This window comes from Gadus chalcogrammus, chromosome 2, assembly GCF_026213295.1.
Source record: "Gadus chalcogrammus isolate NIFS_2021 chromosome 2, NIFS_Gcha_1.0, whole genome shotgun sequence".
In the NCBI taxonomy this organism is placed as follows: Eukaryota; Metazoa; Chordata; class Actinopteri; order Gadiformes; family Gadidae; genus Gadus; species Gadus chalcogrammus.
Genome location: NC_079413.1, coordinates 6323223 through 6346257, shown reverse-complemented (window position 1 = coordinate 6346257; position 23035 = coordinate 6323223). Strand labels below are relative to the sequence as shown.

The following is a 23035-nucleotide window of genomic DNA, read 5'->3' as shown; positions in this document are numbered from 1 at the left end:
TAGGGCATAAAACTCGGGTTTTATAGATGCATCTGATTCTAGAGATTAATATTATGAAAGAATTTTGAGTCCAGGTTAATCTGGTGAGGAGAAATAAACCTAATTCATGATTTTTTACAATAGTGCCACCTTTGGGTGCAGTACCACAAATTTCAAGAATTTTCGATTTACGGTATAGGCTGCAATATGACTTTTACAGAATTTGAGGGAAAAAAACATTTTTGTTACAGAAACCATAGGGGACCAAGCAGCTTTGCTGCTCGGACCCCTTATTAAGAGAACCAAAGCGAGTAGTGATTTTATGTGTTGCAGTATCATTGGATTATCTCTGTCCTGTTTACTTTTTATGATGGTCAGTAAAGTTTTAGGCTAGAAAATAGAAGTATAGACATACTTACTAATACTAACATAGTATAACTTTTTTATTTTTACATAGAACAAAGACACAGACCCACCACACTCAAAATCTTACTCTAAAAAGGTACATGAGAAAAGTGCTTGATTTCAAAATAAACTTTTGAGAAGCAACTTTGAAAGTGGCATCAAGGAGGGACAGTAGAATTAGACAATGAGACTTTGTTTTCAAAGGTAACTCTAAGATTACTTTTTAAATTATTCGGTGATAAGACGGCAAATATATGATTTCAACAAAAATAATTTGAAATAATTACAGTATAGGATACAATCATCGGGTACAGTAAATACAATCTATTTAAATTAAATACTTTGGCTATGATGTGAAACCAAATGGTAGTATATACATAATCTATTTCAAATTGAGCATTGCACACACAAAAAATGTATACATATCCTTCCAGTGATTATATCTTTGACTACCTGGGTGAGTACACATACACCGCAAATCCAGTGACAATGGACCAGCATCCCTCATCAGCACAAGTTAAATATATCTCTATCCCAATCTGCCCGCTCTGCAAAGGATCTCCCTTAAAAATCCGGATTAAGCACTTTGTCTAGACTCTTCACGTCGTTCAGGAAGCTTGTCGGTGTCAGGATGTGAGATGACCCTGTCAAAGAAAACACAGGAAAAATATGTTAACTTTACATGGTCAAAAGTGGATCCCTTAACCAAGTGCCTGGAACCTATCTGCAAGGCTACCAATTCAGCCATTCATTCATGACGTTCAATTATTGACAAGCAAAATATGGATCAACAATGCCTTTGTGTACTGTTAAAAACAATAACCAAACAAAAAGATGCAAGAATCAGGGCTAAATTCAATAACGTAAAAACAAGCCATTGAAAAATGAATTAACATTGAAACATTGGTTAATCAATGGGTTTCTTTCTAAAAATGAAGGTTTTGCAAATGCTCGGCGACACACTTAAAAAGCCAGCATGACCCACTTGTCATTCACAACACGAGTCTTGCGACCTACCAGGTGAGAATCAGTGTAGTAGACCATTTTATCCAAAGAAAACCGGCGAACAATCAAAATTGTAGAAGGTAGAAAATAAACCGTTTCCAAATATACATGTACATGAGGGTACTGTAACCAGGCAAGGGGTGCCCACTTTGTTAACAAAACGAAACCTACCAATCAGGACTTCCCATTTTCCGTCGGTGGCTCGAGTGACCTCATAGGCCGAGCGCATCTCAGAGTGTGTCACCCCACCGATCACGAAGACGATGAGACGTGGCCCGGAGCGGTACTCCGTCGGAGATTTGTTTTTGTGCCAGTGCCCGAATCGTGCACTGCTATTCAAAAAAACAAAGACATGTACACAAAATATACATGTTTAATATATACAGAATTCAGTCATCCAGCGGCCACTTTAACCAAAGCCACAGTCCAACATCAGATACACGTGATCGACGAGCTGATAGGCATCGTGCCCAAGGATCTGCAGTAATTTAGGGACTTACAATTGCCACTTGGGCTGGGCAATCATTATTTAACATTGTTCATTGGAGTCATATCATAAAGTAAGTCTGAAACATTAAGAAGTACAACATGTTAAAGTTGTAAACCATACCATACTGAAAAGACCACAATCTTCAGTGAAATGCCACGGTTACGTCGAAAGAGGATGTTATTTCATCAATGTCAATGTTGCATAGATTAAGAGTACAGGAAGTATCGTGGAGTCTCGCAAATGCTCTTCAGTGTGCTCTATATATAGAAACACATCGACATCTGGTGTCAGCAGGATAAAGTGACATTAATTAATACTCAGACCCAGACCAGACCATCAAGTGCTTGACCAAGAGGAAGGGAGACAAATAAATTGTCCATTAGTGAATGCAGATTATGTTTTGACACAGGCTCTTAAATGTGGTTTGTGTAAACCCTCGAATGTGGTCGGAAGTTCCCTGGGATTATGAAGCGCTGTAATGAACCCGGTAAACTGGTTTTATTGGACCTTTAGACCTCAAGCTCCATTCATGAGAAAAAAAAGTCAACAACACATAAATGTAGAAATAGTAAACAAAATTATAATCTGGAAGTTTATTGTTTACCATCATACAGTGTCATCATGAAAGGTGTACTTCAATGTCTTCAAATCTATTTCGATCTCATTTGAACCAGCACCTGGTCAGGTAAGGGTGTAGGGGCGGGGGATCTTCAATATGTAACCATAGCACAGCACCCACCTCACTGCAGTCTGCGTCGTGTTGATTGGCGCTGGATCGGAGACAAACGGCCACAGTTTTCTGTCCAGCTTGTCCTCCAGGGCATTCTGTGCCCAAACACACACAAAGAGACAGAGTCAGAGGTGACAACACAGACAATAAAAGTTTGGCACATTCTTCCAATATTAATCAAAAGAGTGCATTCGTTTTTATATGTGAATGCAAGAATAAAAATATCTATATATTCCCCACAACTAATGCCTTTGGTACTCCACGCTTAAGATGTTCCTTTGAGAATGCAAAAGGAAGAGATGTCTTGAGGCAATTTGAAAATCCCTGCTGGAGCACATTTTTGCATTGCATGCCTCACTCCTCATGATTCTACTCTTACGCTGCCCACGTGGCTGCACATATTGGCATGCGGTTGCAGGTTCGCACTACCTCCATGATGTCTTTGAGGACCGGAGTCCATCGGGAGAGCTGGTAGGTCGACTCTGTTCGCTCCTTCCTCTCAGGCTGGGCTTGTCCCGCGTTGGCGCCCTGATGGGGAACAACAAGACATTTGCATAGCAAATAGCTTCATGGTGTGCACGGAGCAGGAGTGGTCTCAGGGCTGCGGTGGAGAGGCCTACCCCGGCTATGATGTTACAGCCCAGGTGCTGCAGGTTGGTGATGATGTTGCTGTCCGCCTGTATGTTGGCGTGCTGAATGAGCTTGGTGAGGTTCTCATCAGCAATGCCTGCAAGGAACAAGGTGCGAACAACCCTCAAAGACGATGTCGGAAAACAGACCTGCCTTGATTAATTGACAGCAGATTCTCTCCATTTTAAAACTCCTGCCCATCAAGTGAAGTGGTTTTTTGGGAGCAGGTTTCGTGAGCAGGCGAATGGACGGCTGATGGTCATTGAACCCACCCTTTTTCTTGTGGAAGATGTACAGCAGGATGATGCGGATCTTGTCGTAGGCCTCAATGTCGTTGTCGAGCAGCACGGGGACAATGCTCTTCATGGCGTCCCTCAGGGGCTGCCCCTCTGCATCGGAGCCCATGGCCAGGTCCTTTGGTGGAGCGTCACCATTAGTAACCGTCATAGGGTTCAATGCAAAGACGTTACTCACAGTGACACTATTTCGGCCAATACCAAGGGTCATTTGCTAACTTCATATTTTAGATGTAAAAGATTAATTAAAAAAATGTAACCATCAAAATGTATCAAAACCAATCAGCAATATGGGCTTCTTACAGTCTTCAATAGCTTTTATAAATGCCCCCCAGGTTGTTTGAGCTCCCTTTACAAACACCAGGAGCTTTGCCCTTCTTAAGATATTTGTATAAATACATTCAAAAAGGTTTACTTTTGAAAAACCAAGACGGATTCCTTGTTTCGCTTACCAACTTGCCAATAACTTCCGATTCAGATTCAGTCAACATGAAACATGGCATCTGCTTTTCTCTAGGGGTGTGTGACGAATACCTTTATAACTGAAGTATACTCCTGCTATAATTAAGCCACGGCGTCACGGATCAGGGCACATCCCTCCCACATCCTTCCTGGAGTCAGCCACACCCTAATATCTTGTTCATCTTAGAAATGCGTCACGAAAGACAATGTTCCTTCACCCGATATTTAATGATACACACCCGATGATCACTCCATGATCCCAGAAATACGTCACTCAGTTTCGTGCAGTTTGTTTTCTATTGAGTCTTAATGTGGAAACCTACTTTACTGTAGCATGGGCATGTATGAAAAGGTACATTTTAAAACATTTCAAATGCACAAGTGAGCCATTCTTCTTTGTGGAGAGATGTAAAACATTATATTACAGCAGCGAGATATAACCATCAAAATGTTTCAAAACCACTCAGCGATATGGGCTTCCTACAGTCTTTCAAAGCTTTTATAAATGCCACCTTGGTTGTCGGATCCCCGTTCAAACACTAGGAGCTTTGCCCTTCCTAAAAAAATCTGTATTCCAAGTATTCCTTAATCCCTATTCTCCATTAGGCTTAGCCAGGGACCAACAAACCTTGCTCTTTCACATTTGAAACTCACTAGCGCTGGAAACAAGCCATCAATGTCTACGGCCATAACTTTTTTTTATCACCTATAGTGTCACATTCACAAAGCCTTCTTTGTACTTGCATGAACCATACAATGGAGGACATTTATACCGCCGAGGGTAGAGTGGTGGTGACTGGCTTGCTTAAGATTTCCGTTTCAGAGCCAACACAACCCCCCCCCCCCCCCCCAATGGGATTAAAGAAACAGCTCTCAACTACGCCACTGGTGCATTAGCAACGCAGAGTGAACGGTTTATGCAAGTGTCCCGATTAACACTCCTATTAAATAAAAGTCACACCGTGCTCCTGGGTCGCTTTTTAGTGTCTGACCTGTCAGACACTTGTTTGCTTAAAAAGCGTCTGAGTTACGGTAGCACAGACATTGTTTGGGGGACATGTTAAAATAGTGCAATTTTTTGGACCGTCGCATTTTTTGCCTTGGATTGGATTGACGCATCAGATTACAGTGTATTGCCGCATATGCAAAAGGAAATGGAAGGTCTCGTCTTTCAACGCCGTCACAATTAAAACTCCCCCCCATTATGCATAACTACAGTGGGTCGATAGCCAATGCACGTTTCCCAGGGGAGCTAATAGAGTTAATGCATTAATGGAGTGGTACGTCTGCTATGCTGTTGCAGTGAGCAGTTGTCATTCCATGACAGAAACTCTCTCAAAGAGACTCTGTGAACATTGTGTTATAGACTTAATGACGACTCGACGGTTGTATGAGAGTGAGGTATAGAGTCTGCTTCTAAAGAGAGTGTTCAATTAAAGAGATGTTTTAATTCACACAGACCTGTTCCACCTCACAAAGTTTTTCCAGAGATTGCTTGTACTTCTTCATGCAGGCATCAGCGAGATGCAAGTGAGTACTGTACTGTAAATATAAAAAAGGGAAAGCATTAAAGACATACAGTATGAATGAAAGAGGTTGGAGTAAAAGGTACAGATGTTGGTAAGTGGCCACGACTGTAACTGTGACAATTAAACACATCACATTGATGAGTGCAACATAAAGAATAGTTAAAAGTAATTTGATTCATATTAGGAGGGAAATTCCATAATTTCAAACAATTTCTCATGCTTTTATTTAATTTTTTATTTAATCTTTAACTTCAATAAATGTGCCAACACTCACCAAGCTGAGCTCTTTTTGGTATTGTGGCATTTTCTTCAGCATCTGGGAGAGATCTTTGATGTTGGCCTAAAAGTACAAAAGACATTTAATGGTGGGTGACCACAACACCATGCCCAGCCACAGGCCACTTAACGCTGCAAGGAAAATGGCTCCCACAGTGTTCATTACTCACATTATCAGTGGACATCCTTTTACTCTCACAGAAAGTACGCAGCAGTTCAGTCACCTTCCTGCAAAAAGGACGACATTAATTTACAAAACACCCCCTTGGATTGTGAAGTACTTGAAGTAATGCACTCATACATATTAAATAATGACTAGGAACATTAATGTCAAAAACGAATGGACTCATACATACAACACGCTACTCACAAAAACAAATACCCTACAAGACTCCATCTACAGGCACAACACAAGCCACGCTTATAAAACGATTTACTATTCAGTGAGCCAAAGTGCACAGAGCAGAAGGCGTCTGTGCACTGCCGACCTACCACCAGGTGACACACTTACTTGGTGACATCGGCGATGTGCATGTGTCGGAGCTGAACCCAAAGCTCATCATCCTCATCCAAGAGAACCTCTCTCTCTTTACTTTCTCCAATTCCAGTGGTTTGAAACCTTGAACATGCAGCACATCAAATGTTTGAATACAGGAATACATTTCTTTTTAGCAGACCCTTTAATCTAAAGAAACGTAAGCATTATTTATGCATTCATATAATAAGCAGGCAAGGGAAAGCATCTTGCACATGGAAGCCTAAAAGGTATAAAGTGGACCGCGCGAATCGAACACAAACCTTTCGGCCAGGAGTTTAAAGATAACCCTACCTACTAGAATATCCTGCTCAAGTATTCCTATTCTATTTATCAGCTGCACATTGTATTTATAGGTATAGCACTCACTTGTAGATGTCTTGCTTTATGTCCAGCAAATCGTAGACCATGGCCTGGAAGGTCATCTCGTGCAGAATGGGTGTGATGGGGTCATATCCTCGGTCTACGATCAGTAGCTGGGATCGGGCCTTATCTGCACCCTAAAGACAGGCAACGTTGTTCAGTAAAATAATATAACGTGACAATGAGTGGTGGGGGACTTATGTGTAATTTTATGTGAATTGCTTTGAAATGCCAGAAGAACAGTAAGAGAAGAAGAAAATAAATACATACCAAAGCCAAAACAGAGAGCTCAATTATTGCTAAACGCATAATGAATTATATTTTGATTTTTACCTGGTATCTTAAAATAACTCATTGCAGTATGCAAGGACATTTTTATCAGGAAGATGAGGTTTCTCCAGTGGATCGATTTGGTTTGTTAAATCCACATTAGTCTGTTATTTCGATATACAAGAATGGGTCATCATTTTGTTAAAATGTATGTTTAAAGATTGATAAATATTTTCTCAGATGAGAAACAAATTTAATATTAAAACAGGACCTTTTTAACAGAACTCAAGAGGGGGCCAGTTCTAATACGTCCAACTCCTCTATGTACATTAGGAACTGTAAATGTGAATCGCAATACATGCCTTTTCAGACCAGTCTCAGACGCAAGGGGAAATGTCAGCTAAGGAAGAATGGAAGAAAAATAGTGAAAGAAACAGCAGAGTCAAGCACAAAGGGAAAAAATGATTAACAAGAAGTAAGCCCCAAAATTGCCCCATAAACACCAAGAAATGTGTGAAGTACAGCGCTTCACCAGCTTAGCCGAGCTGAAGGTTGCTCTGGGTTTTATCAGAGAGACAATAACTTTTGTTGCAGCAGCAACAGGATAATGTGTTAACTGGGCTTGGCAGTTCCACACTCTCTCCTCACCTCTCCCATGCTGGGGTTGTCGGCTTTATGGGCGTTGAGTTGCTGGTAAACCTCCTCAGCCAGTTTAGCGTTCACCTGGGGGCCACTAGCATAGATAATGGGAACAATAACCGTCAGCCACGCCAGAGAATTAAACACACGGAGTGTTATGACAATTCAATTTGAGACTGGGCGGAGTCGCGCTAGTCAACTGTGGAATCGTTATTTTTTTGTGTTTTTTTTTAGGTGGAAGGTTAACATGCCTTTCGCAGTACAATCTTTCGAAACCGTGATCCCGCCAGTTGTGCTAGTCAATGATGTCATGTCGACAACGGCAGGAAAAGGCATGGGTGTCGGGGAAAAAAACCTTGCCCTACGACATTCCATTTTTGGCTTTGATTACATTTTTATGCTCCTCAAAGACAACCGCTGATACACATGTGCGTCAACAATGACAGATGTACGCAGGTCTCAAAAGTATTTTAATTTTCTCTTATCGCTAATTATTGTAGGTCTGATTGCGGGGTTTCGGTAGTTGAATGAAGAATACGATAAATACAGGTTTTTCCTGCGCAGTGTAGGGCTACTTGATTATGAAAAAGATCATAGTCACGATTATATTGAAATCACGATTATTCAAACAATTATTTTTGAGTTTGAAAACATGATGTATTTATTCAGCATGTCTCTCCCAAAAAACACTTTGTAATTGAGAACTTTGAAATTTCGCCTTAAAAAGAATACACAAAATGGTCAAATAGACAATTTTCAAATCTAAAATAATGAACAGATATGTATCCAGCTGGTAAAAGCATTTAATAAACATAAATTAAAAATATATATACATATCGAAAACTCGATTACATTAGTTTTGTGATCGTTTGACGCTAAATTCGGTTAATCCCCCAGCCCTAGCGCAGTGCTCTGGTACCTGCGATAGCGGACGGCAGGGTACTCCTTCAGCGTGTCGCAGAGGGTGGCGATCTGCTCGGCCAGACCCTCCAGCATCTTGTCCTTGCCTCCAGACGACTCAGGGCTGTAGAAGCGGTGCATGGAGGTGGGGTCATCCATGGAGAACACCTGTGGTGGTGGGGTGAAGAGAGACATGTAGGGTTAACGGGTTGAGTTTTGGTGAAAACCCCCAAAAAACGTATTTGGCGTGGTCTTGGAGAAATGGAAGCAGCGAGTTTAAGAGGAAGACCCTGAACCTGAGACTCGTAGGGCAGGAAGGCCACGTTGATCTCCTTCAATGTCTTCACAAACTTGGCAATTCTGGATTTCCCGATTTGAGCAAAGAGACTATCTGGACAATCTATGCAGCAGGGAAGAGAAAGACATTTAGAAAAGGTTATTTTGAACCTTAAAGATGTGGAGAACATCAAATCATCTTACTGTCGGTGAAGAAGATGTGTGCTGCTTTGTAGGTGAAAGCAGTTTCTTTGAAGTCCTTGATCAGAGCTTCAACAGACTGCGATAGACAAAAAGAGAAAGGGATAGGAAGATTTAGAGAACTTTGGAGTAAAGGCTGTGTCAATTGACAAATTGACACAGCATGTCAATTTGTCAATTTGTTAAATATTGTAGCTTAGATTCTATAATATATAGTACACTTGTATTAATGCAAAAGACACAGGAATTGGATCGTGACTACAATAAAGTTGGAACACTGACCTTCTCCACTGGTGAGATGAGATAGATGGCCTCCAGACTGGAAATGGGCTCCCTGCGTTTGCTGATATCCTCTACGACTGAAAGGCGAAGGGTGGATCATTGTATTATATGAGGCTTGAGTATACAGGCATACAACCACATGTGTATTCTACATGTTTAGGCTTTATGCCTCAATTTCATCACAACCAGGTTGCCCAGGATAACTTATTGAAAACATTTGCTCTTACACGAGTAGAATGTCTACACATTGATCAGACTGCCACTGTAGCTGTTTAATAATTACAGTCTTATATTTATCCTATTTGTGGGATATATAATTTGCCACTGTAGCTGTTTAATAATTACAGTCTTATATTTATCCTATTTGTGGGATACATAATTTAACAGGTCACTTACTGGTAACCCCCTCTGCCAAAATATCAGACATTTTGCAGCATGATGATAAAATGCGCATACTGATGTGATCCACAATGAGGACCTGAGGAACCATACATTTGAAATAAAAGGTTAAAACATGCATACGAGAAAGCTAAAGTGATGTTGTTCTCTTACTGTCGAGTAGTTCTCACCTTCCATTCTCCATCCTTCTTTACGCTCTTGATGACTCCGCTTAAGATCTCTGCAGATAAACACATAGATGTATGGTTAAGAATACTGACATCCTTATGCGACTTTGTCACATCTTAATGGTCTCTTGCAACAAGAAAAGATGGCTAAATAATTGTATAGGCTACATATTAAGGCCAGATGTCAAGGTGTTATGCATCTTGCATTTCGCTTCAACTCTCAACCCAAAACCGACAACTTTGTAACCATTTCGTATCTACGTATGAAAAGTGTGTTTGAAAGATTTGAGGCAGATTACCACCATGACTTTGCTGTATGTGTGGTGTAATAACAAATGAAGAACTACAGTTTAGTTGCCAGGTTGCCTTTTAAAGAATTGGACTCGATGTTAGCCAATAGAGACTTGGCTGTAACTGCTTATGATTACAGTTTATAACTATTATAATACTGTACATTAATAAACAAGTTAATTATCTGGTTACTTTAATTTATATTGGTTAACTTGTAAGGAAATATGAGCAACAGAAAAACAACCTACATGAAAAGGGGATACAATGTCATTTTAAGACAAATTTAACTCAGTACAAATGATACATCATAGTTGGATCTGAAATAAACCTCATTAATTCAAACAATCTAAATTTTCTAGTAATCCCTCTGTTAAATCCCCGGAAAATTAACAAAAAAGTCAAATCTCATGACACGATTCTCGAATTCACTTCCTCGTAGCAATAGACCGTTTAGCCACTGTTTAATAGGCCTATATATATAGTTGCATTGACCCCTCGTATTAATAGAAGGATTAGTAGACAACGTACTAGATACCGTATTTAACAAAATTATTATCAAAACTTTGATGGTTGGCTTTAATGAGCGATGATGTTAGTTACTAGGAACTAGGGGTTGAAGAAATCCTCTCCGGCGACCTATCAATAGAGATGTAAAATCCTAAACAAATAGCTAATAACATAAGCAGACACTCTCATAACTGGGCATTTGACAACTCGTGTTAGTCAGTGTTGAGTTCTCTTCACATCTAAATATATATAATGACACAGAAATTAAGAAAAGGGCTTACTTTCTCCAACTATCGCCTTCAACCCACTCGGTGCCATCGTAGCCTCTTGCGTGTTGCTAACCTGTTACTTCCGTGTTGTTAGTATTTTCCTGGTCGTCCAAAGCAGGTTTTGAAAAGGAAACATTATCACCCAGTGTTTCGTTTTAGCATTACAATCTATATCTAACAGGTGCACCGCATGTCAAGATCAAAAGTTGACTCAATATTGGTTATAGAAAAATAAAATGAATACAATTATGCATTTATGAATCTTGTTCTTGCAATGCAATGTAGGGTTAATTTTTACTTTGTTTGGTGTTTGGGTCTTTGGCCGTTTACAATGTTCACTACAATAATAAAATAATTATTGTTTTCAACCTGACTCATTGACCCTGGATAGGTTTCCATAAAAACATGTAAACTACTCCCATTTATCAATGGCATAAAATACTATTTTACAATTTTCTTTTAAATTTGTACAGATCAAAGCAATAAACTACACTGTGTTTTAAAACCGTGTTTAATTTATATTTTTATCAAGATAAAACTGATTATATCAACCATATCGATTATAATTGCTTTTTAAAACAAAAATCACATCTTATCACAAAAAAGCACCTTCATTCCTCATTTGGATTTAACAGAGGTAAATGGCAAACATGGCTATCTATATTGCTTGTTATTGAGAAAGTAAACTCTGTTGACACAAATTGTTAAGGCTGTTATTGTTGTTGGTCCATAAGACACCCGAAACATGCATGAGACAGAAGACTTTTTGTCCCAAATAACGTTGTGTTAAGTCATAAGACTTAATTTGTGACTTCTCAGGTAATTTCAATAGAATAGAATCCATATGACAAGATCCAAAACAAAAAATAAAGAGATTTAACATACTTCATCTTTCGTGAGCGAAAATGATCAATCGAAAACCAACTTCAGTGGTAGAAAGTATCTTTCTAATCAAACATGTGGTGTCCAAAACACATACACACATTTACAAAAGAATCCTTTAATTTTCATTTCTTAAAGATGTAAAAATAAAACGTTCATGGAAAAATCGTATTACATTTAACTTTATCAAGACAGCATCAAAAACAATCATTAAAGAACAATAAAGCATACTTGAATAAATAAATATTGCCGAATCTGATGGAAATAGATATTATGAAGGACAATGATGTCAGCATTTCTCGAAAGTGCAACACGGTCAAAATATCAAGAACATTATTTGCAATTCAAAATACATTTTATTAAAGCGTCTGTTGATCGGAAAAGCTTGGGGTCCAGGCCAAATGGTATCCAAATCCAAATGGAAAACAGTTTTCTCTGAATGAAATAATACTCTTTCCAGGTTGTTGTTTGTCCTTAGTTTTGTGACTCCAAAGCCATTTCTTTCAATAAGCGTTTCTCCTTACGGTTCCGCATTCTTTCTTTAAATTCCTCCAACTCTTTTCTCTGTTAAAAGAAAAAGAAAAAAGACACATTACTGTGCAGTGAGGCCTTAAAAAATAAACAATAACAAATGTGTAATGCGCATTAAAAATATATTATTCTTTACTTTTAAGTATAGGCATAGTCAAATCTCTGATGAATTGCTTGGTTATATCAGAGTGTAATGGATGAAAGTTCAAATCAATATTGTTTGTTTACATTATACATTTGTTTTCTTGTTAAAACAATAAGAATAACCATTGTCAATAGAAAAGCTTTAGATTCATCCAGCTCAACTATAAAATGTTTGACTAGTAAAAATTCCTCCTGAGTAATGGGTTTAGTCCGGACAAAAATAAATAAAAACATTGAGAACAAACCAGACTGTCACTTACGTGCATTTTCTCGTCGGGAGGAAAAATTTCTCTCTGGAGGTTACACACATGGTAAATAACGGAAGGACAGAGAGGAGAGATGGAGACAATTTACAGATTGAACCATCGTGTCATGTGTGTGTCTGTGTGATTACTGGTTTCAGTCAGAAAAGGCATCTCAACATTTAATGAACAATAAAGAGTAACAGTTAGCCTACTATTGAGAAAACCTCACATACCTTTCTCTTGACTATATATTCTTCAAAGTATTCAGCCTGGTTTGATATCCAAAACATGGTAACGGGAAATGATAAATACAGCACCATCTGTTTAAAATAAAAACAATGTTGACTGGTCGGGGAGATTGCAAAACGTTTAAAGTATACCACAACCACACCACACATTATGCTAAAGAATGTTAGGTATAATTACACCAATATCCTTCATTAACGATGAATCCAACAATCTACGGAACTAAGACCCCAAAAAAATGCAACTAATGTTTATTATCATACTCACTTACCCGAAACATCTCTATTTTAACACCCATTTTAGCATCCACAATGGTCAACCTTCACACTACTTCCTGTTACAAAATAGCCGGATATGACGTGTCCTCCGTTTCCTAAAAACGCACCAATCAGCGATTACTATGTACAAGCTGTTTGGCCCAGCGCAAATATACACTTATATTATTTACTTATACTTATTATATGAAAATGTTTACGTATCGGAGTTTTGCAGACGTTACGTCATTCTAACAGTTAAATATATAGAGTATTATTATTATTATTATAATTATTATTCACCTCGAGCACCCACACCTCATTTGATAAAGGAAAAGTGTAAAGTTGTGTGTGCACAAAATGTTAACCAGATACATATGAAATATTTTATTTAAGATGCAGATTCTATGTGATGATACGACATCCATTGACGCATACTGTATATACTATTGCATATCTTGATTTGTCGAGTCTCCACTCGTTGGCCACAGGGGAGCGCTGCATGGCACAACAATTCCAAAAATCGTACTGGAATACTTCAGCATGCGGCACAGTACATGCATATATAATACTTTCCGGCCTAATTTCAAAGATTGATGGCGTTTATTACACAAATGATTTTTTTGTTATTATATTTTATTCGTGAATTTTATATTATTCTGGATGGTTCTACTATTTCAATCGCACTGTAGTTATTACACATGGGTCTGAAATGTCCTTATAAACTATGAATGATAACTATTTCAAATATCTAGTTTAGCCCTGGGTCATTTTGACCAATTGTGTATTGCAAATTAGACACGGTTGAGGCAAAACACATTTCGCATACCCGCCGGTCCTCAAAAAAGTTGCCCGCGTACCTCAGTCTTTACGTTCTTTACGTTATCTCGGCGCGTGACGCCATCGACGACGAGAGGTGTTCAGGATCCTTGGAAAGAAAGATCCGCGCGCCCTGACAACCTAATAAACCAAGGTAAACGCTGCGGTTTCACACATCATTTTGCTAGTCATGTTGTCTTGTCCACACCGTGACTGACTAGAAAGTGATATACACATTCGTACCGGTCTAAAGGCGTAAGAGGTCGCAATATTATGCGGCGCCAAACGAGACAGTTGACTTGAACGACGGCCTGTTCACGCTAGCTTGCTAGCTAATGTTAGTTGTCAGTGGTCTACGAGACACGATAGCCACTATGTTGCATGTGCACACAGCGCCCAAAACATATCTTCCACAATTAATGACATTTGGCTAGTGAATTACACCTTCGGATATGTATTTAGTGTGGTTGTACTCCGTAGCCTGCCTTGTGTTGTGGCAATCTAGTTACATCGTCACGGTGATGATGGCGCACACTCATTCGGGCTCCGTCTATTTGCAGTAAATGCATTCCAAGGAGCCTTTCCCGCACAGATGTAGCTTCATACACCTCCCCTTGGCCCGTTATCAGATCGTATATCAATTTGAAAACATCTCGCAATCACTTGTTACTGACATTGTTCTCCCGAGTCTCGGAGGTTACTCTCAAACCCATTTGGATCACCACCAGCCAGGAAATAACCATAGCCGTATGGCCTGTGATCTAAGCTTTCCGTCGGTCGTTCGCCAACAACGGTCATATTTTATGTAATATAACCTCCTGGTATGCCAGTTACATTCTCCATATTCCAGTAAGCTTTCTGTTTCGTTCTTACGATAAGTCTGTTTATGGTTCTCAGTGTTTATACCACTGTAGAATTGAGTATCGCCTCTGTATTTTGACATAACGTAGCCTACATCTAGGTTAATATCCCTGCTGATTGTGTTTTTGTCTTCCGGGATTCTGCTTTGTTTTATCATTATTATTTATTTATGTGTCTTCGGGTTTTCTGAAGACCTAGTTCATCAATCTGTTCTTTATATTTCTTATTCTTATATTCCGTATACTGGTTATGGGTGAATGTTATTGAGACTAGAGCAACCGCTGAACAAATTCATGCAATCGATTGGAAGTGTTATTTATCAACGATATATTTATTGTTCTGTATCCTCTTGTTTTCTTTGTGTCAGAACGAAATAAGTCAAATAAACACGTCCACTTAGGCAGCCTGACTAACCTATATACTCACACCGACTATATTTGGGTTCATTCGCTGTTTGCGTTACAATCACAAGGGTAATTATGTACATATTGAAGGCAAACGAGTTCAGAGGTGTAGTGGGTCACATAAGCCAACAGTGCTTTGCTTCTGTGTTGAATCCTGTATCGACTGTGTTAAGAACTGTGTTTATTTAAATTATTGTCAGCATATTGTAGTTGTGTCATTACTGGACCTTTTTCACTAGGTGGGCAGGTCTTTTTTTATTTTTTATTCTTGACTTTACAAACAAGGCAGGGGACATCTTTTGTCACCCTGCTTTAAATGTATTGCCTGTCCTTGCTAGATTTAGTTGCTATGGTAACTCAAACCTTGGCCTACTTGTGAAAGACCTGCATGAAAAGTGAACAATCTTACTGCATGAGGAAAATTAAAAATTTGAATGATTTTTGTCTTTATTCTTTAGTCACTATTATGGGCTGCCTGTTTTTTTTGGTTAGCGTGTGCTCTGAACGATATAACAACCATCAAATTCTATTCAAACGCATCTTTGTTTAGAAAGTGCGAGGAGAGAGTTAACTATACCACAACCTATTCATCATGTTATAATTGTAAAGGTATTTATCAGCCTAAATGTACATATCTTGTTGTATGAGCATAATTTCCAATTACAAAATATTGCAAGTTATCGTGGCCTATTTGGAGGGTTTTCCATTCAAGTCCAGGCCTGCAAGTCTGCAGTTTGACAATGGGTCAAACATCAGCACCCAAAAACTGTAATTTCTGGTTGTGGAAACTAGGGCAATTTTTTTGTTGTTATCCCCCTCCATATGTTTCTGGAGTCTGGATATACAAAGCATACACTTTAAAATAATGAAATGATAAATTGCATTTCTTTGACATTTAGCTTCCATGGTCTTGATAGCAGACATTTTGTTGACATTTATTGAGCGCCTTCTAGTCACACGTGAACACACACCATGGAAAGTTAGCTTATTGGATGTCCCTACTTCCTTCAGCAGTCCCTGTTGGTTTGCGTGGCACTAGTAGTTGGATGATTAATGGGAGTGCCTTCAGATTCCCTGACATAGTCTCCTCCCCATGTACACTACCCATTCTCTCTCTCACAACCCCCCCCCCCCCCCCCCCCCCCCTCCGTCAAATGACAGGGCCATTGGGTTGGCCTCCTTTAAGTCACTGTTGGTTGGCTTTGTCACACTGGCAGCTGCTGTATTGTCTCTGGGAAGGTTGCATATGGCACGTGGACAGGGGAGCTGGCCAGTGAGCATGGTGTCTGAGGCTTCATTAGGGGAGTTCCTGCTAGATTCATCTGGGGAAACAAGGCACTGCGCAACAGCAGAGCTCAGTGGTCATCAGCTGCATGATGTGGTAGGGTAATGACGAGTGCTACTCACCTTATCTCATTGTGTGTGTGTGCGTGTGTGGTAGACTTAGGTAAAGGGTCAGTCAGGCTCTGGTAGTTATTATCGTGTTTATGTATGCTCTTCAAGTCATTAGCTTTATGGCCATGAACACGTACAGCCTTGTGTTTAGGGTTGCAACTAATGATTACTTTGTTGTGTATACTATTGATTGCTTCAATAAAACCGATCCATCACTGATTATGTTCCTGCGATATTTGGGCAGGGTGAAAGGCTGTTGAAATTGAAGATTACGTCTTTAACACGCTCGCATTGGTGGTGTTCTTAATTCACACAGATGAAGTTTCTCCCCTATCTTCATGCATCCACTAGCGTCATATTTGGTTCAACACTCAACCCCATAGCATTAATAACATGCATCTTGAGTCTCCTGATTGCAGAGCAACAGCTATTAATACACGTGTGGGTGCATACAAGCCACGCAATAATCTGGCTGTGACTATCTACACCCTTATGGGAACTATAGTGATGCAACAGGAAATCCTTGTAGTTTCACTCCCATTGAAGGCTATGAAAAGCTAAATAGGGCTGGCCTTGAATTTTAAGAGATGCCAGGTTTCAGTCAAGCTCCTACCCATTGACTATTTTCCTTATTTGTTATAGTCTATTATACCATTGTGAAAAAGATGAGGATGTCTGCATTGCCTGTGGAGAGCGCAGACTCAAACTCTCCCCAGGTAATGCAGACATCCTTTTTAAAGGATGTCTGCTTTATTTAATGTGGACACAAGCAATTTTTTTAAATAAAATTATTACCAAATTTTTCACTTTATTTGGTTTACACATTTGATGATTTTATTTAAAGTCACATTTGTCTTGTTATCTTTTTCGTTGTTGTCAATCCGAAAATGATCCGACCCATGACTCACAAACCTTGACACGATCCGAACCGTGAGTTTTGTGATGTTGCATCCCTAACCATTTGAGTTTAATATCTGCAGTAACTGTTATAATCAGAGTAAGCCACTCTGGGCAGTCCCATTATTAGAAAATGTGTGACGGGGGTGGTGATACGGCCAAGGTTGCATTACCACAGATGAATCCCTGTCGTGGTTTATTCCTTACATAGTCCTCCATGATGTGAAACGCTCGGTCTTGTTGCCTCCTTCCAAATGCAGGAGTTAACTACAGCATGCTAGCCAGTAGCCACCACTGTTTGCACATTAACTGCTCATTTTGGCTATGTTGTGTACAGTTGTGCTCACTAATGTGCAACATTCAAAAAGCAGCACTATGCTGTTGGTGCAGGATTATTGCATTAAAATCAGTATCACTCTAAGATGCCTGTAATTGGTTTAATAGTTTCTGTTGAAACCCGCCGACTGAGGATGCAATCGGTTAAACCTTGTGGACAGGTCATGTAACCATAATGATAATTTACTGAGACTGCATATGCTTCACTAGCCTAACAACTAAAAATGGATTTTCATATTCATCCCTCCCCTCGCTTCTCCCACCCAGTTGCCTACGATTCAGAAATCGCTTAAGTCAGCATTTTTATCTTGTGTAAGGAAAATGGAGGGAGGCCAGGCCCTCCATTTTCCAAATTTGGGACCAACTTGAATGTTTAGCAATGGCAACCTGGAAAGTGTTAAGGTGTGTTTCCCATTTCTCAAATAAGCAGGGTTCAGAAACAATGAAGATTTTATATTTTTCTAAAGCTTTTTAAAACCTCACAAGTGTACAGTACCAATTTAATTGACAATATATTAATTTGTACTGGCTGTCCCAATGAAGGTTCTAATAATATTGAATTATCGCCCAGATCTGATGTTTGCATATATCAGCAGCACACAAGATTCCGGCTCTACACAGCTGATCTTCAACTCTAAATTTAAAGGTGCAATTTTAACATCCCTTCTTTCTGCAATTGTTTCCCGCTTTTACTATTGTCCTCTGTCAGTTGGTCTTGTTAATAATGCTGCATTACATATTCCAGTAACATGGCTTGTGTCAAAAACCGTCGCTCCGCAAGAGTTGATTGCTTGCAGAGTTTGGCCCTAAACAGATTGCCTGTGCGCTGCAGGAGACGTTGCAGGCCATAATTGATTAATTGACAGCAATAGGAAGATTTACGTTTCAGCATTTGAGCATGGAAGGTTAAGAATAAATAAATTAACTCAAACCCTAAATGGCTGTGAATTTAAGGTGCTATTTTCCACTAAGACCTTGGAGTGTTTGATAGTTTACGGCTTAAATCTTTGTTCTAGTTATAGACCAAACCATTGGCAAGCTATAATTGTGAGTGGGAGATTTGATGGAATGCTTGTGGTTATCCATACCAATGACGCGGGACACCCTGGTGTGATGTGTCCCAACACTGATTAGTGTGGTCATTATGACTGTGTGTGAGACAGAAAGTAGAGGGCAGGTCTGGTCACAAGATTACCCCAAGACACACTTCCTCTTTCTATCTTGTGAAGCCTCGTGGACATTCCTCAAATTTTGTAGTGTTTGATCATAAGAGATATTCCCAGTTGTGCAATTTGAATGTCTCACATACTGGGTCTTTGTCTTTTAGTTTGTAATATCAGTCAAATAAAGAGTTCTTTATATATTTGACATAACTTTTTGCACTATGGCCGTTATATCTCGACACCTATTGGCAACAACAATGAGGGCTCATATGAGATGTGTTTGTCCACAGCTGTGTATCATTTGTCTGATTGCGCAGTGTTTACCGTAGTGCCTCCTCCCCCCTGATGTCTTTGGTTTTCCCCCATTAGTCTCAAAGTTCACAAGGCCTTGGCACGGCTGCTTTTGTATTGGCGTAGTCTAGCCATAATGTGAGCGCTTCCTGAGGGACGGAGCGATGGTGAGAGAGGAGCAGAGGGAGAGCGAGGGAGGGAGGGAGGGAGGGAGGGAAGGAGGGCGGGCGAATAAGGGAGCTCTTCAATTGGTGGATGAGGCACACGCAAGATCACTCTAAGGAAAGGAGTGAGTGGGGGTAGGGCAGGGTGAAATCGATGGAGGGGGGGGTGGGGTGCTTTGAGGAAAGGGGGTGGGATGACAAAAGGTGTAACAGAGAGAGGGAGAGCGCAGGGGAACTCAAGCAATGGGAGGGGGGAAGGGGAGGGGCCGATACAGCGTGTGTGTGTGTATGTGTGTAGGAGAGCAAAAGAGGGAGGGGTGAGTGTGTGGCTGAGGCACCACTGAATGAGGAAGCAGCAGAGCCATTTTTACTGTTGAGTAACAGCACGCCGCTATACCGGAGGGAGAGAGACCGATCGAGGGGAATCTGAATCGGTGTGCCGCCTCCTGTACGCTGTCGGCGGACCGTCTCTGGCCTCTCTTTCCTCCCCCCCCCCCACCCTCGGCCACTGGTGTCCATTTGAGTGGGGGAGTCCCTGGGAGAGGAGACACACAATGGAGCGAAGAGCCTGTGGCAACTGGGCCGTTGTGCTTCTGAGAGGGGGATGGGGCAGGGAAAAGACCGGCTCTCACAGCTAACACAACCCGCAGGCAGCAGGCCCCTACAGCCGCACTTCTTGGCCGAAAAACCTCCCGAGCTCCCGGCTTGTCTTCTCTTTTTTTTGCAGTTTGGAAATACAGACAACCCAGTACTCGAAATGGATTTAAACGAGAGTACCTAAATGACCGGGATTTTACGATACAAACTGGAACCCTGAGAGTGAATCTCTTCCTGTGTTTTGTGATTGAGAGAAGGCTTAGGAGAGGACAGGAAAACTTGTCTTTTTGTTCTTTTTACTGGAGTTTCGCCATCTTTCTGTGGCGTGTTTTAAATGGATTACAAGATGCATGCCAAGTCAAACGATTTGCTGGATTTTCAGAAACTGGATGCCCTTCTGGAAAAAATTGCACACTCTGTTTCCATGAAAAGGTAATGTTTCTCATAGGGCAGAATCTCTCAGAAACTCCGGACAGTTTCCTCAAACTAGCTTACGTCATTGGCCCAGTACAAACAAAATGATGAATTGCTATAATATGTGATAAAAGACCGCTTAGCTCAAGGTTCTTATGGGACTTTCTTATTGTCAGTAGTAACAGAAAGTGTGTGAGTGCTTTGACCAAACGTACGAGAATCTACTTGGTTTTTCTCAGGAATTGTATTGTTTTCAAGAATTCTGCCAGAAGCTAAGAACAAGTGACCTCCTGGTGTGTGGGTGGGTGTGTGTATGTGTGTGTTTGGTGGAAAGGGGGGAGGGGGACTGGAAAGGAAAGAGGGGGTGGGTTGTGTGTGTGTGTGTGTGTGTGTGTGTGTGTGTGTGTGTGTGTGTGTGTGTGTGTGTGTGTGTGTGTGTGTGTATTTAGCGTTAGCCAAGGTTTTGAAACCTCTCCTGGTTCCTTGATGGGTTAGGCCTTTTTCTTTCACTAAGGGGGCTGAGCGTTTACTTGGAAGCCCGGCTCAATATAGTTAGTTTCCTGCTACAGAGGCCTGAGTCATGTTGAGTCGATGTGAGTCAGTCTATGTTCTCATGTACTGACTCATCAGGACTTCAGGCATTGCATGTGGAATGTTTCCTTGAGCTTATGTCCTTGGAGGCAATTACTGGCAATGAGGTGGTCTTAGTTTCCCCCAATCCTACATATTCTTTTCATCAGCCTGACTTAGCCAAAATCGACATTTGCCTAAATTCGTATTCTTGCGGCATAGCTTTTGGTCAAAGTAATGCCATGTAATCGTGGGTTTAATAGCGGCCAAATGTGTTTGTACTAGGATGTTATTTTCTGTTTTTGCGTCAATGTTAAACCTGTAGTCATGAGCTGGCAAACCTCCTTGTGGTCATTAAAAGTCAGTGGTGAGCTCCTCTGAACAACGTTAGCAAGGTCACAAGATAGAAAATCAATAGAATAGAGAATTGCCTCGGCAGACATCTTTCTACCTCGGACGAGTGTTGGATGTTAATGTAGAATCCTCAAGGACTGGAATGCAATAGTGCCTACAGTACAAGCCTTGGGGCAAAGCACATTAACTCCAGTAATCAGTGAGACCAATCAAATGAAGAACAAAAGATGGCAAGTTGAGCAGGTTTAATCAGGGCAAAGCTCTGGTGTGGTGACAAATATTTTATTAAGTGTGTAATGTTTTGAAGGAAAGGCTGGCTTCAGTAGCTGAATGAAATTACCAAAAGCCCCGGTGCCGGTTCACAAATAGCATCTGTCTTATGATCAGCAGACAAACACTTTTGTGTATGAGCTTGGGCTCCCATTGTAATCCAGATGCACATTAAGTCTGAAGACACAGAGGCGTCCTTGTGCTTTAGTCAGCAGAATCCCCCCCCCCCCCCTAAGATTCATTTAATCATTTTATTCTTCATGCAACACCTGTGTGAGAGTCAGTCTGATTTAGTGTTTGTGTGCGTCCTGTGTCTTGCAGAAAACTGAGGCTCTAGGTAAAAACACAATGCATAAATTAATCATACGGCTAAGGTCATCATATGACCTCACAGCTGCAGTGTTTCCTTGAAACACATTTATCTTTGGCTGCCCAAAGGAGAAGGAAATATTCCTCTATTGATAGAAAGTGCTTGTAAAATTTGAAATTGTATCATTCTTCAGTTTATCATACAATCATGCTCCTAATATTGTCTTACAAATAGAAAAATGTTACACAAGAAACCACAAGCAAGAGCCCTGACACAACCCATGTTCTCAAAATGTCATCCATGAATCTGATGCAACTAGTCGTGTAATATAGCAAATGTGAAACAGAAAGACTAAATGCATATTTCCCAAATGGCAAACTGAATCAATATGACAGGCTCACGTATTGACAGGGAGAACGAACAACAGAGGTGTGGTGGTCCCTGGAGGAAGGCCGGATGAGGAGAGGGGATTTGAAGAGGAGAGTGAAGGCCTGGTGTGGACACTGAGAGGTGGTGTTCTTGGCCATGTCACTGTGGTGCCATTAATTATTTATAGCTCTGCTTTCAGGCAAAAAGACACTCTTTCTGACTCTCAATTGAATTCTGCACGCCTGCATTTTACCAGAGCCGTCGCTCATGCACATAAATGATTCAAAGCTTTCCATTGTGAGGGGGCAGATATGTTGCCATTATTTCAAGTCCCCTCGTCTGTTATGTGGGTCAGTCACGGTGTGACCCGACCCTGTACCAGACTTCCTGGTGTGATTTGAGGCGACCCTCGCCCTCCAAGCCATCCCTCTCCCCTTGGTAACATGAGCCACATCCTCCCCTTCCAGACATTCCGCAGCGGTCCAACGTGATCTATGTCCAGGTCAAAAGTCAACTGTTATTCCAGAGTGGGGCGAACGAAGGCCGTGCAGCAGCAGGAAGCTGGCCTTTTGATATGCTGGAGACTACAGCTGGCCTGATGAGCCACATAAACTGACT

At 40.6% G+C, this 23035-nt stretch overlaps 2 protein-coding genes across 3 annotated transcripts; both read right to left on the bottom strand.

Annotated features, from left to right (window-relative positions):
• stxbp2 (syntaxin binding protein 2) lies at positions 1-11026 on the bottom strand. 2 transcript variants are annotated; one of them, XM_056577550.1, is made up of 19 exons: positions 10914-11022; positions 9838-9887; positions 9665-9746; positions 9269-9345; positions 8990-9065; positions 8806-8909; positions 8529-8677; positions 7619-7703; positions 6707-6837; positions 6314-6421; positions 5973-6030; positions 5801-5866; positions 5459-5539; positions 3512-3653; positions 3230-3336; positions 3039-3137; positions 2619-2704; positions 1561-1718; positions 1-1028 (listed from the first exon to the last, which is right to left on the bottom strand). In XM_056577550.1, the coding sequence occupies exons 1-19, from the start codon at positions 10948-10950 to the stop codon at positions 949-951; spliced, it is 1776 nt and encodes a 591-aa protein (XP_056433525.1). In that variant the 5' UTR covers positions 10951-11022; the 3' UTR covers positions 1-948. The 2 variants fall into 2 exon arrangements, with proteins under 2 accessions (XP_056433525.1, XP_056433519.1); XM_056577544.1 differs by having other exon boundaries at positions 2-1028; positions 1561-1721; positions 10914-11026.
• Positions 11027-11631: 605 nt separating this feature from the next.
• On the bottom strand, positions 11632-13309 carry LOC130371891 (protein PET100 homolog, mitochondrial). Its single transcript, XM_056577761.1, has 4 exons — positions 13221-13309; positions 12937-13023; positions 12719-12751; positions 11632-12347 (listed from the first exon to the last, which is right to left on the bottom strand). The coding sequence occupies exons 1-4, from the start codon at positions 13245-13247 to the stop codon at positions 12258-12260; spliced, it is 237 nt and encodes a 78-aa protein (XP_056433736.1). The 5' UTR covers positions 13248-13309; the 3' UTR covers positions 11632-12257.
• Positions 13310-23035: the final 9726 nt, after the last annotated feature.

Bases quoted from the DNA above. Each gene is read 5' to 3' on its own strand.
- stxbp2 (XM_056577544.1), bottom strand. From the start codon at position 10,950: ATGGCACCGAGTGGGTTGAAGGCGATAGTTGGAGAAA. The intron at 5,540-5,800 runs GTGAGTGTTGGC...TTATATTTACAG, and splicing joins ACCAAAAAGAGCTCAGCTTG to TACAGTACTCACTTGCATCT. The intron at 2,705-3,038 runs GTAGTGCGAACC...GTTTGGGCACAG, and splicing joins TCCTCAAAGACATCATGGAG to AATGCCCTGGAGGACAAGCT.
- LOC130371891 (XM_056577761.1), bottom strand. From the start codon at position 13,247: ATGGGTGTTAAAATAGAGATGTTTCGG. The intron at 13,024-13,220 runs GTAAGTGAGTAT...TATTTTAAACAG, and splicing joins TTAAAATAGAGATGTTTCGG to ATGGTGCTGTATTTATCATT. The intron at 12,348-12,718 runs GTAAGTGACAGT...TTCTTTTAACAG, and splicing joins CTCCCGACGAGAAAATGCAC to AGAAAAGAGTTGGAGGAATT.